General features: G+C 38.6%; 2 protein-coding genes across 3 annotated transcripts in view; one reads left to right on the top strand and one right to left on the bottom strand.

The window, feature by feature from the left end:
* Positions 1–2,491, top strand: part of ANKMY2 (ankyrin repeat and MYND domain containing 2) — a 37,388-nt gene extending 34,897 nt beyond the window's left edge. For both annotated transcript variants that reach the window (XM_059171276.1, XM_059171277.1), the window contains exon 10: positions 1,337–2,491. In XM_059171276.1, the coding sequence (XP_059027259.1) occupies positions 1,337–1,521 (185 nt within the window). In that variant the 3' untranslated portion in view covers positions 1,522–2,491. The remainder of the gene's footprint in view (positions 1–1,336) is intronic.
* Positions 2,492–6,196: 3,705 nt separating this feature from the next.
* LRRC72 (leucine rich repeat containing 72) overlaps positions 6,197–15,777 on the bottom strand; it is a 41,569-nt gene continuing 31,988 nt past the window's right edge. The window contains exons 6-9 of the mRNA XM_059171282.1: positions 15,489–15,578; positions 14,401–14,553; positions 7,339–7,366; positions 6,197–6,419 (exon numbers count right to left, since the gene is read on the bottom strand). Coding sequence (XP_059027265.1) covers positions 6,254–6,419; positions 7,339–7,366; positions 14,401–14,553; positions 15,489–15,578 — 437 coding nt within the window. The 3' untranslated portion in view covers positions 6,197–6,253. The remainder of the gene's footprint in view (positions 6,420–7,338; positions 7,367–14,400; positions 14,554–15,488; positions 15,579–15,777) is intronic.

Here is a 15,777-nt window from a genome sequence, read left to right as displayed (position 1 = left end):
TCAGTGTGTCCCTCTTTGGAGTTGTTGGGATAATGTACAGAATATGGTTAGCCTAGAAGTCTCTGGAAGACAGGAGCTATAGAATTCTAAGGCATATCGTTTATTCTGTATTCTATGTTCTGACTCACAGGAATGCCCTGCAATGATGGGACTCTAAATGAGTGTTCACTTATACTCGGCTCACAAGGGATCTTAAGGTCTTTGACTAAGGAAATAATTAAATTTCCCCTAATGGCTACCCAAAGATTTTAAGGTTGGGAACCTTTAATTTTTTCAATTAAAATACAAAGCTGTAGGTGAAATTACAGAGTAAATTTATAAATTACAGATTAGATTGTAGCGCTAATGTACGGATTAGGTTTCTCCAAGTATCTAGGCATTGAACTCCATATTACTTTCTCTCTCCCTCCCTCATGAGGTGTATGACTCATTTTCATCAGAAACAGTGAGTTGCCTTAGCAGGGATTCCCAGACTGCAGTGGAACCCACCTCCAGGCCCGCGTCCCACCCCAGAGAACATATCATACATTTTGTGGAGCACATCTAGCTTGAAAAGGTTGCCTGGTTGACTGATAACAAAGCCCTTCCTCCCCCACCCTTCAGTAGACTGCATTGCCTTCACCACCTGCTTGAGAAACACTAGGAATAGGGTTGAACAATTCGTACAAAATTTAATTTGTATAAATAATCGTCAGAGATTATTTATCTCGTCAGAGAATCGTCAGGCTTTCTGACTGCCATGCCTTCTCCTGTTTTCCGGACCCAACTTGTATCCTGCATGTTGAAGACAGAGGCTGACAGCTGGTCCTGTTACCTAATGAGGGAGAGAGTAAGATGGTCAGGACAGAGGGAGTTCCCGGCTGGTAGGCATCAGCAGGGGCCGCCCACTCTTGGAAGTGTCATAGACACCTTTATTCTCCAGCTGTGTAGGCGACGCTTCCTTACCCCCCACTTCATAGGTAAGGAAAGCACCCTGTGCAGGCACTTACCCAAAGACCTCAAGCTCCCTCATGGCAAAGCTCTCTTCGAAGGCAGGTCCCAGACAAGCATTTCAGAGATTTCCAGGCTTGGCTGCAGAGCCAGAGGCTTAGGTCCAAATCCTGGTTCTGCTGCTATCCTGACTGTGAAACTCTGAGGAAGTTGTCAAGCCCATCTCTTCTCAGTTTCCACATGTGTAAAAATCATGACAATAATGATAATAGGGATCATTTACCTCATGTGGCTGTTGTGAGGATTCAGTAATTTAATACACGGAAAGCATTCAGACGATAGACTGACATGTAATAGGACAGCAAAATGACCTTCTCTCTCTCTCTCTCTTTTTTCTTTTTATCAGATGGCAAACTTGATGTCAATTCTAATTGTGTTCATGAAGAGCAGCCGGAGGCTGATGTGGGGATCTCCCAAGAGACTTGTCAGCCTAAGGAGTCTGTGGAAGGGGAGAAAGAATGTTCTCCAAGTGGAGCGGGTTTGGAAGGCTTCCAGGAGGCTCCTGCAGGCCCTCAGGAATCTGAGGAGTGAAGGGCAGAGTGGGGCCGGCACGGATGGTTCACGCCCTGGCAGGTAGCCAGATAGCTCTCGTGACTGTGTCCTCACTGCCTCATGACCCCTGCATGGCACCATGGTGGGAGTCCATGTTTCCTAGAATGGGTGCCTTCAAGCAAAGCTCTGTCTACCATGCCCTGAGTTCCTGGTAATTTCTGTACTGTGATTGGAGTTACTCCAAGGGAAAAATGTGTGTTTCAAAGTATCGCAGAAACATTTTGACTCCTTTTCTGAGGCCAGCTTCTCAGCAGTTGTTCTCAAAACAAAAGACATCCCCTTCAAGAAGAAATGTAGGCTCTGGGGAACAAAGGGGCAAGAAGAACAGGCGTTGGAGAAAGATTCTTCAGGAAGGAAGACTTTATGAGCCACGGAGATGGATAGTTAAATAAGTCCTAACTTATATGTGAATAAGATGCATATAAATAGCATTTATAATAGTGAAGTTCTACTTATTTAGATGCAGTGAAATGAAGAAAAGGTGTACATTACACGGTCTGTCACAGTTCATTCATTGTAGTTTTATATAGAAACAATTTCAGCAGTCTGAACTTTATATAGTTCCTGCAGTGACATTTTATCTACAGCATTTGTACCTTCAGATATGTCAGAACAAAGGCATAGCTACAATTATCTCAGCATGTGCATTAAAAGGGGTATCTCATGAAATTTCTGATAAAATAATGGCTAAACATAGTGTGTCCCCAGTTATGAAACAGATTCATGTGCCATATTCTACTTGAAAGGATTTTTTCTTTCTGTAAGCTTTTCATGGGGCTCTTCCTGCCCAGAAACTGATTTATAACTCACTTTTAGAATGTGCTGCCGCCACTGCTCAGCACATGCCGTACAGAAGCCAGGCTAGGGCCTGATCGCCGAAGACAGCGCTATGTTTCAGAGTTTCTTGTAATGATTATAAAATAAATCATGCCTACTGATATAACCAACACCACATCTTGTTTCCTGGTTTATTGCTGTTGAGGGATGGCAAACACTAGAGAAATATTAGAGAACCTACATTTTAGGAAATCAGCAAATGCTAGAGAACAGAGTAAGAAGGGTTTTCATGAGTACTATTGCAAATCAAAATGACTCCAGTTCCCACCTCACTTCGCTGATCAAGATTCTTCTATGTTGCTGGTTCTCCCTGCCTTCACTCATTGACTTTTCTCCCAACCTTAGCACTACACCTGTACGCCCTCTAATACACTGTTCCTCGAAGACTCCTTGTGAGTGAATTCAATGCAAACCGTTAGCTGGGTAGGAATTCAGCAGGCAGATTGGCCCCTAAACTTGTCAGTCATGACAAGCCTCACTTACCGGTCAAGGTACCTCATCTACACACTGAGAAACATCCCTCTTTGACTAGTAAAGTCATCCTCACAGGCTGCCCTCTCCCACTGGTGTTTTTATGTGTGTTATCTGATTTTTAATTGCCTTTTTTTTTTGGTATGTGTGTTACCGCCATTTTGTGTTACCGTTACAATGCCTGTCTTCGAATACATAGAGAATTATGCAAAAGCAGGAAGAAATAGGAAAACTGAGAGATGTGGCAATGGAGAGGAACTTTTTCCCTTCATTGAAGTGAATGCTAACAGGAATCAGAATCTAGCATGGCTATAACTGCCAGTGGACAAAGGACTTAAGGTATAAGCCGTGTCAGTGTTAAAATTTTCTATGAAGTATTTTGGGGAAGAGGGGGTTGGAAAATGGAGTTTAAGAGACAATCGGATTGGTTCTAATTATAATTCCTTCCTTTGTCATACATAATCTCCAATTGATATTTCCATTATAATGTCAATATAGGTGGATCATTTTTGTTTTTAGCCATGTTGAATTATTTTCGATATGCTATCAAGAAACTTTTCTTGGAGCACCTGGGTGGCTCAGTCAGTTAAACATCTGCCTTTGGCTCAGGTTATGCATGATCCCAGGGTCCTGGGATGGAGCCCCGAGTTAGGCTCCCTGCTCATCAGGAGTCTCTTTCTCTATCTCCTTTTGCCCTTCCCCCCCACTGCTCATGTACTCTTGCTCTCCAATAAATAAATAAAATCCTTAAAAAATACATAATCTGAACACTTCTGCTTCTGGAAGCAGAATAGACACACTTTTCTCTATTCCTTCTGTTAGGTAAAACTACAGTCCTTGGACATTATATATCAAACAAACCTAAGAAGATTCTGTAAGATGGAAAAAGAATGAAGCAAACCCTTTTTTCCATATAAATGAAGACATATTTCCATTAGTTCTTTAAAAAGAAGAGTAAATAAAATTTGCTAGCCATGTTTTTATGATTGGAGTAATGTTTTCATCCTTTTCAGTGATAGTGGGATTCAAAATAAAATATCTGGCTACACATTCTTTTATAATTCTTTTAGTTGTTAACTGGGACACTATAATGTCCAATTTGCTCCAGTGGAATTCGAAATTAGTATTGCCGATGCCACTTATGGGCCCACTTAAATCTGATCCCAAATGTACCGTTTACGTCATGAAATAGGTTGCTGCTCTGCTCACCGAACTTTATTGCTTCGTGGGGCCTACAGTACTCAGCTCATGATGAGTAACTTTGGTCAAAGTTACTTGATGTTCGTTGATCAGGCTCTTAGTGCTAGGGTGGATGCAGTAGCCTGTCCCAAACTTCTCTTCCAACAATGACCAGTTCTCTGACGAAGATGGCCTTATTCAAGAACCTTTTGAGACTGCACCAGGACTCTCTTAGATTTTGCAAGACTCCACAAAGCCTCCTTACCTACCACAAATACTTCCAGCACCATGGATTTTACTGAGTTATTCTATTCATTATCTATTGCTGTGTAAGAAGTTACCCCCAAAATGTATCAGCTTGAAGCATCCACAAGCATTATCTCATGTAATTTTTGTAGGCCAGAAACACAGGAGCCGCTCAACTTGGTGATTCTGACTTGGGGATTCTCGGAACGGTGCGGAGCAGCTTTTGGCCAGAAGTTCATTCACCTGAAAGTTTCACGAGATTGAGGATATGCTGGCAAAACTGCTCTCTTATAAGGTTGCAGCGACAGGCCTTAGTCCCTCATTGGATTTTCGGAAAGTGGCCTCAGTTCCTCACCGATGAGCCCCTCCAGAGGACTGCCTAAATGTCCTCAGAACATGGTAGCTGGCTTCTTGCAGAATAAAAGATCCAGAAGAGAGAACAAGAGAACATTTTGATCCTTTCTGTGACCAAATCTGGGAAGCCGCACACCATCACATTTGTCTTGAGCCACAACATCCACATCGATGCTCAGCTCTCTGCATTTTCTTGACCTCTGGCAGATCATGCCTGAATTTTCAGACCGTGGCTTTGTACAGAATCGGAAGTGCCCACAAGTAAAAGGAGGTTACAGATTCTCAGGGGCAGTTCACTGTTCCCTCTAGGGCTCCTGTCCCTTGTCTGTTGGATTTCAGCCCCACTTGTCCAGTGTCTTTTCTGTCTGTGTTACTCTGCGGTGGTTGAAGCACAATCAGATAGGAGAAGTCATGCTGCTTTTTATAAGGTTTTGTTTTGTTTTAAGATTTTTTTAAAAGATTTTTAAAGATTTTTTTTAAGATTTTAAAAATTTATTTGCCAGAGAGATCACAAGTAGCCAGAGAGGCAGGTGGGGGGGCGGCGGGAAGCAGGCTCCCCGCTGAGCAGAGAGCCCACAGGGCTCCATCCGAGGACCCTGAGATCATGACCTGAGCCAAGGGCAGAGGCTTTAACCCACTGGAACCACCCAGGCACCCTTGCTTTTTATAAGCTTTTGATCTAACTCTTTAGCTTAGCCGGGGAAAACCAGAAATGCATTTTGACTCTCAGCACAAGGCAACTGCTAAACGCTTTTCTGGTTTCTCTTCCCCCTAGCAGCAGGCCTCCGGGGAGGCCACCCTCACATCATTAGCCCACACCCTCAACTGGCAAATGCCTTCGAAGGCAACATCAAAAGATGATAGGCTGGATAAATAAATTGTGGTATCCTCATACAATGAAACAGCATACAGCAATGAGAACACAGAGCTATCACCTCGAGCAACAACATGGGTGAGTTATATAGTATTGAGTAAGAGAAGCCAGACACAAAATAATGCAACTTCTCTCATTGCGCTTATATGCCTTTCAAAGACAGACGCGATTAATTGATGATTTAGAGTTCATCACAGTGATGTCTCTAAAAGGGTGGCTCCTAATAGGGAATAGGACTGGCAACAGGAATGAAGAGGCTGTTCACGTGCTGGTAATAATCTCTCTCTTGATCTAGGACTGCTGTTACATGAACATGTTCATTTTTTTGAAACTCTGTTGAGCTGAACACAATGATCTGTGTACATTTCTGTAGACATGTTTTACTTGAACAAAAACGTAAAATGTGTGAGGATTATATTAGTGGTGTTTCTGCTTCTGTTTACGTGTTTCTTTTTTTTTTTTTTAAGATTTTATTTATTTATTTGACAGAGAGAGATCACAAGTAGGCAGAGAGGCAGGCAGAGAGAGAAAGAGGAGGAAGCAGGTTCTCTGCTCAGCAGGGAGCCCAATGCGGGACTCGATCCCAGGACCCTGAGATCATGACCTGAGCCGAAGGCAGCGGCTTAACCCACTGAGCCATCCAGGCGCCCCTACGTGTTTCAAATAATATAATAAATGTATAATATGCTTGATCACAGAGAAGTTTAATAAACAACAGAAATCCACTAGGATTTCTAGAAACACTAGGGGCTATCTCAGTGTAACTGTAAGCATTTGAGTGGGTTCTCTGTCTTTCTCGTCAATGTATTTTTCCTCTCGTGTTGGAACTGTGTCCCAGTTCAGGAAGGTAAAAGCCATAGCTGATCTCTTCAGGGACCTTACAAACACAGCATCTTCTGGGTCATCGAACACAGTTCTGCAAAAATGGCAATCATGTCAGAAAAAAAAAATCCATTAAGCCACAGTGAAATTTTAATTTAAACAAATGCCATATTTTTCTAAGCTATTTATAGCCTAGTACCACTAACAGATAACTTTGGGCCTCTACGGACTCTATTGACTCTCAGAATAAGGAATACTATTTTTACTGTATACATTGTTTATTTTTTAAATAAACATAAAATAAAAATAAACATTATTTAAATAAACATATTTAAATGAACATATTTGGGACCAACTATCCCAGTTTAAGTCTCACACCTTAATGTGTTTATGATTTGAAGCCAGTGCTAAATGAGGTGATTAAAATATTTGTAGATGTCATATGCATATGAGTGTCTTAAGTACATTTTATTAGAAAGTTATGATTTCTCCACATTATGCTCTTATTTTATAAATGTGTTTGGGGTAATATTTTTCAACCCTGAATCCAAAGAAAAAAATGCCTAAGTGCAAAATTTAAAAAGAGTGATGATTTTTAAAGTTCATCAATATTCATGAATTGGAAAGGTTTTCCATAGTTTAATGAAGTATTTGCTTTTGAAAATGTAAATCCCAAGGAATTTAAATGTTAATCTGCATAACTTCTGTCACTGAACATATTTAGAGGAATATTAAACATTTGTAATTTGCTAATAAGTTTTAGGTTTTATTTTTTATGCATTGAATCAGCTTTTCATTTTTTTCTGGTTATAATAATATTAAAAACCTAAGTATGTCAAATATGAATAAATAGCTTGAGCTTATATATCTCAGAAAGACAGCAATTTTTCCCCATCTATTGAAGTTAGTCATTTTTTAACTCATTAAAATCTATTTTGGGAAATGAAGATAATTTAAAGTCAACACAATTATGAAATAATTTGATAATAAAAGTAAAGTTAAAAAGCACTTACTTGTCTACATTATTCGCAAAAGCAAAATCTAAAAAAAAACACATTTCTGAATTAGTATTTTTCAAATGTTTACTCAGCATTTAAAAACAGTGGAGCTTTTCCTATAAGAAAAAGTCTAGAACCCAACTCTCTGATATTTCAATGGTTATTTAGATGAATAGAATAGTTCAATCCTTCAAAAAATGCCTTGATACCTGAGCTCAAACTTAACTTTTCTCTTAGGTATAGTGCCTCTGGTTTGCCTTAGGTTTTGAGGCAAATTCTTTAATTCAATACAGATCTCAAAACTCTGAGAACAGAATGCTTAATCAATTAAGTTACCAGTGGAATCCAAGTGGGGATTTTTATAATTAAGATACTGAGTCTCATGCAGAAACCAATCCTTTTTTTTTTTTTTTTTTTTCCCAGATAGACACATGCATCTATAAATGGACTAACAGACTGAATGAGGAGAAATATTTCGGGCAGTTTAAACCATTTGGATTCTTGGCATTAACTTCAAAGAAATCGAATAAACAAATCCTAGATCACAAGAATCTCCATCTTTCCTAGCTTTGGGAGCTCAAAGACTAGTCCTCAAAGCCGGGATTTCTTATGGTATCTTCCAGAGGCTGTCATCGCTTTGTTCATTCCTCTCCAGAGGCCTCGGGCCTCTGGAACATACCAGCACCTGTTGGGCCACCAAAGCCCACAATGTGAGTCCTGCCAATCTGCAAGCAGCAGCTCTGCCTTATGAGATGAGTTCATGGCATCCTGCTCTTCACAAATGGGTAACCCAGGGCTCCCATTCCCTTTCTGATCTTCCCAGACTCTTTTCTTACATTTTTAAAGATTATTTATTTATTTATTTTTAAGGAATCTCTACTCCATTGTGGGGCTTGAACTCATGTCCCCAAATTAAGAGTCCCATGCTCTTTCCACTGAGCCAAGCCTGGTGCCCCCTCCTACATTTTTTAAAAATTATTAAGTGCACCTTTTGCTTACAATGGATATAAATGGGAAAACAATAGAGAGCGAAACTTCTTGTGACCTTTCTCCTTCCTCTTCTCGGAGGTTATCACTGTTGGAGTTTTGTATGTATGTTTCCAGCCTCCTATGTGCATACACACATGTACTTACATACATGTATATACCCCGCTCCAATTTTGTTAGTACTCTGCATTACACTACTCCATGATGCATGTTTTATACTCAGTATATCATAGAATAATTCTCAAGTACAATAGTGCATACTGTATGAATGTGCCATCACTTAATATTCTGTGAAGGACCATCCAGAGTATTTTCATTATTTTTTTCTACTACACAAAATGTTTCAATGAATAGCTTTACATATAAATCTTTGTTCCTATATGCAAATACATCTGCAAAGAGCCTACAAATTTAATTGCTATGTTGAATGACTTGCACATTTTATATGTTGGTGGATGCTTCATATTGTCATATGATCTTCCAAGAAAGATGAACTCATTTACACTCTCATCATGAACATGTAAGTTGTACTTTTTCTCCCTTAATTATTCACTTTTAATAACCTTTTCAACTTCTAAGTATCTGCAGGATGAAAATAATATCTCATTTTTTTTATTTTGCATTTATTCACTCACTAGTAAGTCTGATCATTAGATATCACATTTATTCCCTTCTCCAAATGCATTATCCATAGCTTTTGTCACTTTTTTAACTTGGAGTTTACCGATTGATTTATAGAAACACTGTAATATAACGGGAGTTAACTTTTGCCTATTGTATGTATTGTAACGATTTCTTCTAATATCTCTTAATTTTGTCCCTTCATCATATAATGGTTTTCCTTTATATGTAGTTTAAATCTGTCAACATTTCATTTTTGTGGCCACAGGTTTTATGTAAAGCTTTGATTGGCTGCCTTCTCAGAATTATAAAAGGTTTTTTCTTTTTTCAGTACTTTTCATTTACATTTAGATTCTTAATCTTTCTGGAATGTATTTTTCCCTGCGATGTCTCCCTAAGAAAGTGGTTTTAGTTTCTTCCTTTTTTTTTTTTTTTCAAGTGGGCTCCATACCCAGCGTGGAGCCCAACACAGGGCTTGCACTCACGACCCTGAGGTCAAGATGTGAGCTGAGATCAAGGGTTGGAATGCTAATGGACTGAACCACCCTGGCACCCAGTTTTAGTTTATTTCTTTGGCCCAGGGTCCTCCGTAGCATGCATCAGGGCCAGTGACCCCATCATTATTTTCTATGCAAATGGTGCCTGCCTGGCTTCCATGGCGCGCTCTGCTGCCTGCTGATTTTTGCCTTCACAGATTCTTCTGACCCTGCACGTTTCTCAATTCCCAACCAATCTCCAGATCTCACACTGGCCTCTGCTACCTCTCTGAGGCTTCGTGGACAAAGAGCGCTTGGCATTTGCTTTCCAGGGTTTGCCCGGTGTCACTGCTACCCAGAATCAGGGATGTCTTTAAAGCCTGGCTTCCTGAACCTTCAGTCCCCCAGCTCAAAACTTTTAATTTTGAAAAATTTTTAATTTTTACACCTGGGTGGAAGAATCAGTTAAGCATCTAACTCTTGGTTTTGGCTTAGGTCATGATCTCAGGGTCGTGAGATTGAGCCCTGCACGAGACTGTGCTCTGCACGAAGTCGGCTTGAGATATTCTCTCCTCCTCTGCCCCTCCCACTCCTGCTCTCTCTCTCTCTCTCTTTCAAATATGTAAATAAATCTTTTTTTTTTTTTAAGATTTTATTTATTTGACAGACGCAGATCACAAGTAGGCAGAGAAGCAGGCAGAGAAAGAGGAGGAAGCAGGCTCCCTGCTGAGCAGAGAGCCCGATGTGGAACTCGAACCCAGGACCTTGGGATCATGACCTGAGCTGAAGGCAGAGGCTTTATCCCACTGAGCCACCCAGGCGCCCCTATGTAAATAAATCTTTAGGAAAAAACTTCTAGTTTTCACGTTTCTCTGGATTCTGTCTTCTTGCCTTGTATCTGGATTCACCTACTGTGGTGAACTACCATTTTTTAAACAGTCTACCTGATTTTCTTTTTGGTTGTCTTCTTACTCTTCCTAGCACATGCTTTAGCTGCTAGGCCCAGGCTCAGGGACATCATCCCCCAGCCTTGTCTCAGCACCTGGAGTTCTGTCTTATTTAGGGGAAAAGAGAAAACATCACAGAAACCCAGCAGCTTCACTTGGACTGCTAGAAGACATTTAAAAATTTTTTTGATATTTTCATTTCATTTCTTTTTTTTAAAGATTTTTTTTTTTTTTTTTTTTTTTTTTTTAATTTGAGAGAAACAAGGAGAGTGAGCATGAGAGAGAAATAGAAAGCCATCGGGAGGAAAGACAGAGGGAGAGGGTGAAGAAGGTTCTCCACTGAGCAGGGAGCCCAACGTGGGGCTCCATCCCAGGACCCAGAAATCATGACCTGAGCAAAGGCAGCTGCTTGACCGACTGAGCCATTCAGGTGCCCCTATTTTCATTTCTTTTAAATGCCTTAATGTCTTTTCCCATTTAGGTAGCTGGTGGGAAATTTGTAAATACCTGCTTCTTTAACGCCGTATAAAAAGCCCACAGCGTTTTAATTCTGAGGTTGTTGATTATCGTGCAAGAATCACGAAAGACATTAATGGAAACAGGTGCGTGTATTTTGCTCATATCTATTTGACATGTATGGATAGCTGGGATTTAAAGAAATTCCAAGTTGACCTTTACTCCTTGAGCTATTTGAACATAATTGGTTTCTCTCCCAATTTAAGATTAAAGATAATGAAGTCAAAATGTGGTGTGAAAATTGCCTTATGAACAGTTTTAGGTGTGGTTTCCTTCCAGTAAAAGAATTCAGAATCCTAAATGTTCATGTCCCAGCAAGATGAGACTTACATCAAAGCAAATACAGAAACTATATAACTCTAAGACGTATTTTCAAAACCTATTACATAGTGGGTTTTATTAGTTTCTTTATACATGGTCAGCTACTAAGAAAAGCTAAAATAAGCCAAGCTAAAGTATTGGACTAAAAATACTATTTAGTTGCTATGCTATATTGGCATTCTGTAGGAAAGGAGTAGATTAGGGTCAGGCCAATTTTTAAGAGGACTACAGTCAACATAGCTATGAATTAATAAGAACAACTCTCAAGTGCAATAAAACACTCTCCCTATTCTTTCTTCCTCTGATTTTGTTTTTAGAGGCTTAATATGGAAAAACAGTAAAGAGAATAAAATGCTAACAGTTTTTCCAAAAGCAATCTGATTGCACCAAAGAAAAGTACTAAACATCGTGATCATTGGTCCCCCTCACACCTGTAACTACTGTAGCCAGAAAAACATATAGGGTGGTCTTACATTGCTTGTTACTGTGTAAGCTATTTTTAGGAGTGGAGATTTTCTATGTGGGGATGCAATTCCTAGCACAGCCTGGTTCACTCACACTAATCTGATAACGTTCAGTTTGCGCATCTTAACATGAAGTGAAAGAAAACCAGGGTCGAGACTAACAGAGCAGCTCAGTTTATCACACCCTCAATATGTGGTAGATCAGGAGTTGCAATATTTCCATACTGAGTGTCGTTATAGCCAGAGGAAGATACAGTCCCTATTTTTAAGAATCAGAAAGCTGAAACAAATTTATGTCCGGGCTAATAAAACTTCTAACTACTAACACAGCTGGTGTTCAAACCTAGGTCGGATCTGATCCCAAAACTTGTGTTTTGTGCTCTCTCCTCTACACGGGTGGTTCTTTAACTGGTATGTGTCTCAGGATCACCTGAAAGGCTTGTTAAAACACAGCTTTTTGGGTCCTGGAGTTTCTAATTTAGTAGATCTCTTTGGGGGTAAGATTTTGCATTCATAATGAGTTCTTAAGTGATGCTGCTGTTACTGGTCTGGGGACCACATTTGCAAAACCAATGCGCTACACTAGTCCCTTTTGCATCCAGAACATGGCCTACAGACATTTTTTCCATTCTTCAGGACATGGAATCACTAAAGGAGCAAGTTCAATGACACCTCATGGAAATAATCATACAAATTGATGCATTCTAAAGGGTAATTAGCTTAGTTCCTAAAAAGTCATGGAAACAAATTTAGAGATTTATTTTAGGGGTGCTTGGGTGGCTCAGTGGGTTAAGCCGCTGCCTTCGGCTCAGGTCATGATTTCAGGGTCCTGAGATCAAGCATCGGGCTCTCTGCTCAGCAGGGAACCTGCTTGCCCCTCTCTCTGCCTGCCTCTCTGCCTACTTGTGCTCTTTCTTTCTCTGTCAAATAAATTTAAAAAAAATTTTTTATTTTAAATTTTAAAAGAATAAAGGTCCATAACAACCAGATATAATTATGAACCTTGACTGATGTCTGGGTTGAAAAAGAAGCTACAGCAACCATCTTGAACCAACTGGGAAACTTTGAATATGTATTATTGTATGTTAAATAATATCTGTACGCAAAGTATTTTTTTTAGGTATGGTGGCATTGTGGGCATATAGGACAGTGTCCTTATTTTTAAACTTATAGGCTAAATTATTTAGGAGTGATGTCCATGATGTCAACAAGTAAAACATTTAAATTGTTCAGTGGTATTTTGATGTTTTCCAGTTTACATTGAGTTGGTGATTTCCAATCAGACGTAACTAGAAACTTCTGAGGAAGTCCTTAAAGAAAAAAAAAAAGGCAAAGCCTCATCTATGAAGGGTGAAAAGGGCAGAATACTAATAATCATATCATACATGAGCATATGTAGGTATTTAATATTCCTTCAAGGTTTCTTCTATTAGAAAATTTCTCACATTAAAAAGTTGAGGGGAAAGTCTTGATTTTGCCTTTTTTTTTTCATCTCTTGCTCACTTTTGATTAGCTTAGCCAGTTGTAGAATTTTTGGTTGACAATTACTTTTCCTTAGCATTTTAAAAGTCTTGGATCACTGTATTCTGACTTCATAATTGCAGTTGGGGATTTTGTTGTGAATCTATAAATTATTATTTTATAGGTAATGTCCTTTTTCATTCTATTTTTAGGTCATTTTGCCTTCAGTGTGGCTTTTTGTCATCGCTGTATGTTATTTATGTCTTCGAATATCTAAGGACTCATAGCTTATCAAATTTGGAAAATCTTCGTCATTATCAGTTCAAACATTGCCCTCTGCCCAATTTCTCTATTTTTTCCTTGCAGGAAAAATAAGCTGATACTGGACCTTCTGTTTCTAATGTCTTCTTGTCCCAAAGCTAATTAGTATTTTCTACTTCTTCTTCTTTCTCTATGCTGCATTCTGGGCAATTTCTTCAAAATTATTTCCCAATTTAATATTTTTTCCTTCATTTCTATAAAATATTTTTTAGTTTTTTTTTTTTTTTTTTTTTTAAATCTATGTTTGTCTCTTGGGCAGAGTGTCATGAAGAAAATGTTTCTGTCTTTGCACCTTTTTTTTTTTTTTCTATCTCCTGTGATGCCTGGTGATGTAACAGCCACCTTGTAACCAAAAAGCACACTAAGAGTAGATATGGATATATTCTTGAACACCAATGATATCACTGAACTTTGTGCTAACACAGCACACCCTACCTTTGTACTCTTTGCTGTGTGAGAAAACCTCTACTTCCTTAAGTCATTGAAGTTGTATTTCTGTTACGTATAAGAAATTAAATTCCAACAAATGAAACATCACTGAAGGTATATAGATCCAACCAAAACATTAACAGCGATTATTTCTGGGTGAAGGAATTGTAGATGATCTATCTTTCTTCTTAATGTTTTTTCCATATTATCAGCAACTTATAGTTTTAATTGGTGAAACTGCCCAGTGATAGTGGTAATAGTAACAACAGATCATTTACTGAGCCTTTTATACTGTACTAGAAACTGAAGTAAGAACTTCAAGAAAATATGTCATTGTTATCATTATTACTTCACTTAATTTAATATATACAAATGGAGATAAAATTGCATATTGCTTTAATTAGACTAATAAAATTGGAAAATATTCATTTCACTATGTAGATATTTCACTTATTATAAATTGCAGTTGTTACTATTACAATCCAGTTAGCCGAAGTCTAAGCACTTTTAATTTCATTTTTCTTTTCAAAATACCTGGAGGTACTCTCTGGGCTGGTTTTTGCTTAAGTGGTGCTCTAGGATTCCATGAGGCATCTACTCTTCTTCCGAATGCTATTGATTGAATGACATGAGTCCTTTTATGGTTAAAAACGGTAATCATTGATCTTCTCTCATCTTCTGTAACTTCTGACAAATGCAAATAGTAATGTTATTGCATAGCATTATAGAGATGCAGAGGCATTCAGAATACAATTGAAGAGTTTCAATAATGTGTTTATCTGAACTATGTTATATGTGAACACACTGTCAAAACCGTGAAGGGCAGTCACAGTGATTTCCATAATCTTACAAATGCTCGGTATATGCCACTCATGTTGCAAGGCACAGATCCTCCTGATGCATCCCAAACACTTTCTAACACATCACCATGGATGGCTGCAATCACAGCTATGATACAGTCCTTCCTTTCCTCAGGGCTGTGAGGAATAACAGGAATAAATGTAGGTTTTAGATATCCTCGTTGGGGAGTTAGTAATTAATTATTAAGAATTTTCAAACCTATAGAGATAGAAAGGTAGGTAGAGGGATGGGGAACACACTTGGACGTGAGAGGCTCCCCCGAGATGTAAAGTAAATGCAGTGAGGCTGCTTATCTTTGTGGCTCAGATAAATCAGACATGCTAGTTTGTCTACAATGCTTAAGATGTATTCATAGAGAAGTTATCATTGAATATACAAGTTTTAATATATATGTTTACAGAATTGCAAAGAATATAATTTTTAGAACTTAAATAAGCCTTAAGAGATTTTGTCCAATTCTTTCATTTGTGAAATAAAACACTAAAATATCAGGAATAGATGATTTGGCATTCAATACATTCATGTCCAAATCAGGATGAGGAGACCTATTCTCACACTCAGTTAGGTGGCCTTTTCCATACAGTGATCAAGAGAAATGAATTCCTAAACTAGGGCAAATTTCACAGAGCAAAAATTTCAAAAATAAGTCATTGAAAAACCTTCACTTACAAAGAGAACTATGTTCAAAGACTTTCAGCATTTTTAAACTAGTGAACTATAAGACTGCCTTTCAAATATTTCTCTGTAAGAGGTATCCTTACCTTTTCGGTCAAGATATTGTACTTCCGGAAGGTGGTAGATTACAAATAAACGGTACAGGTTATATTGGCACAAAGGGTTTTGGTAGAGAGCTGCAAAGAAAGAATCCAAATTAAGATGTCAGATTTCAAAACTGGTTTGATTTATCACTGGATAAAATTTAGGAAATTGCAGAATTAATATGAAACGTAAGAACATGTAAAATTCTGCTTCATAGACCAAACCATTGGCCTCCCTAATCTCACTTATTCAGAGCAGCACTTATTTCTCATTTGTGAAATTCATTCATTC

Source organism: Mustela lutreola, chromosome 4, assembly GCF_030435805.1.
Source record: "Mustela lutreola isolate mMusLut2 chromosome 4, mMusLut2.pri, whole genome shotgun sequence".
NCBI lineage: Eukaryota > Metazoa > Chordata > Mammalia > Carnivora > Mustelidae > Mustela > Mustela lutreola.
This window is presented reverse-complemented; position numbering and strand designations above follow the sequence as displayed.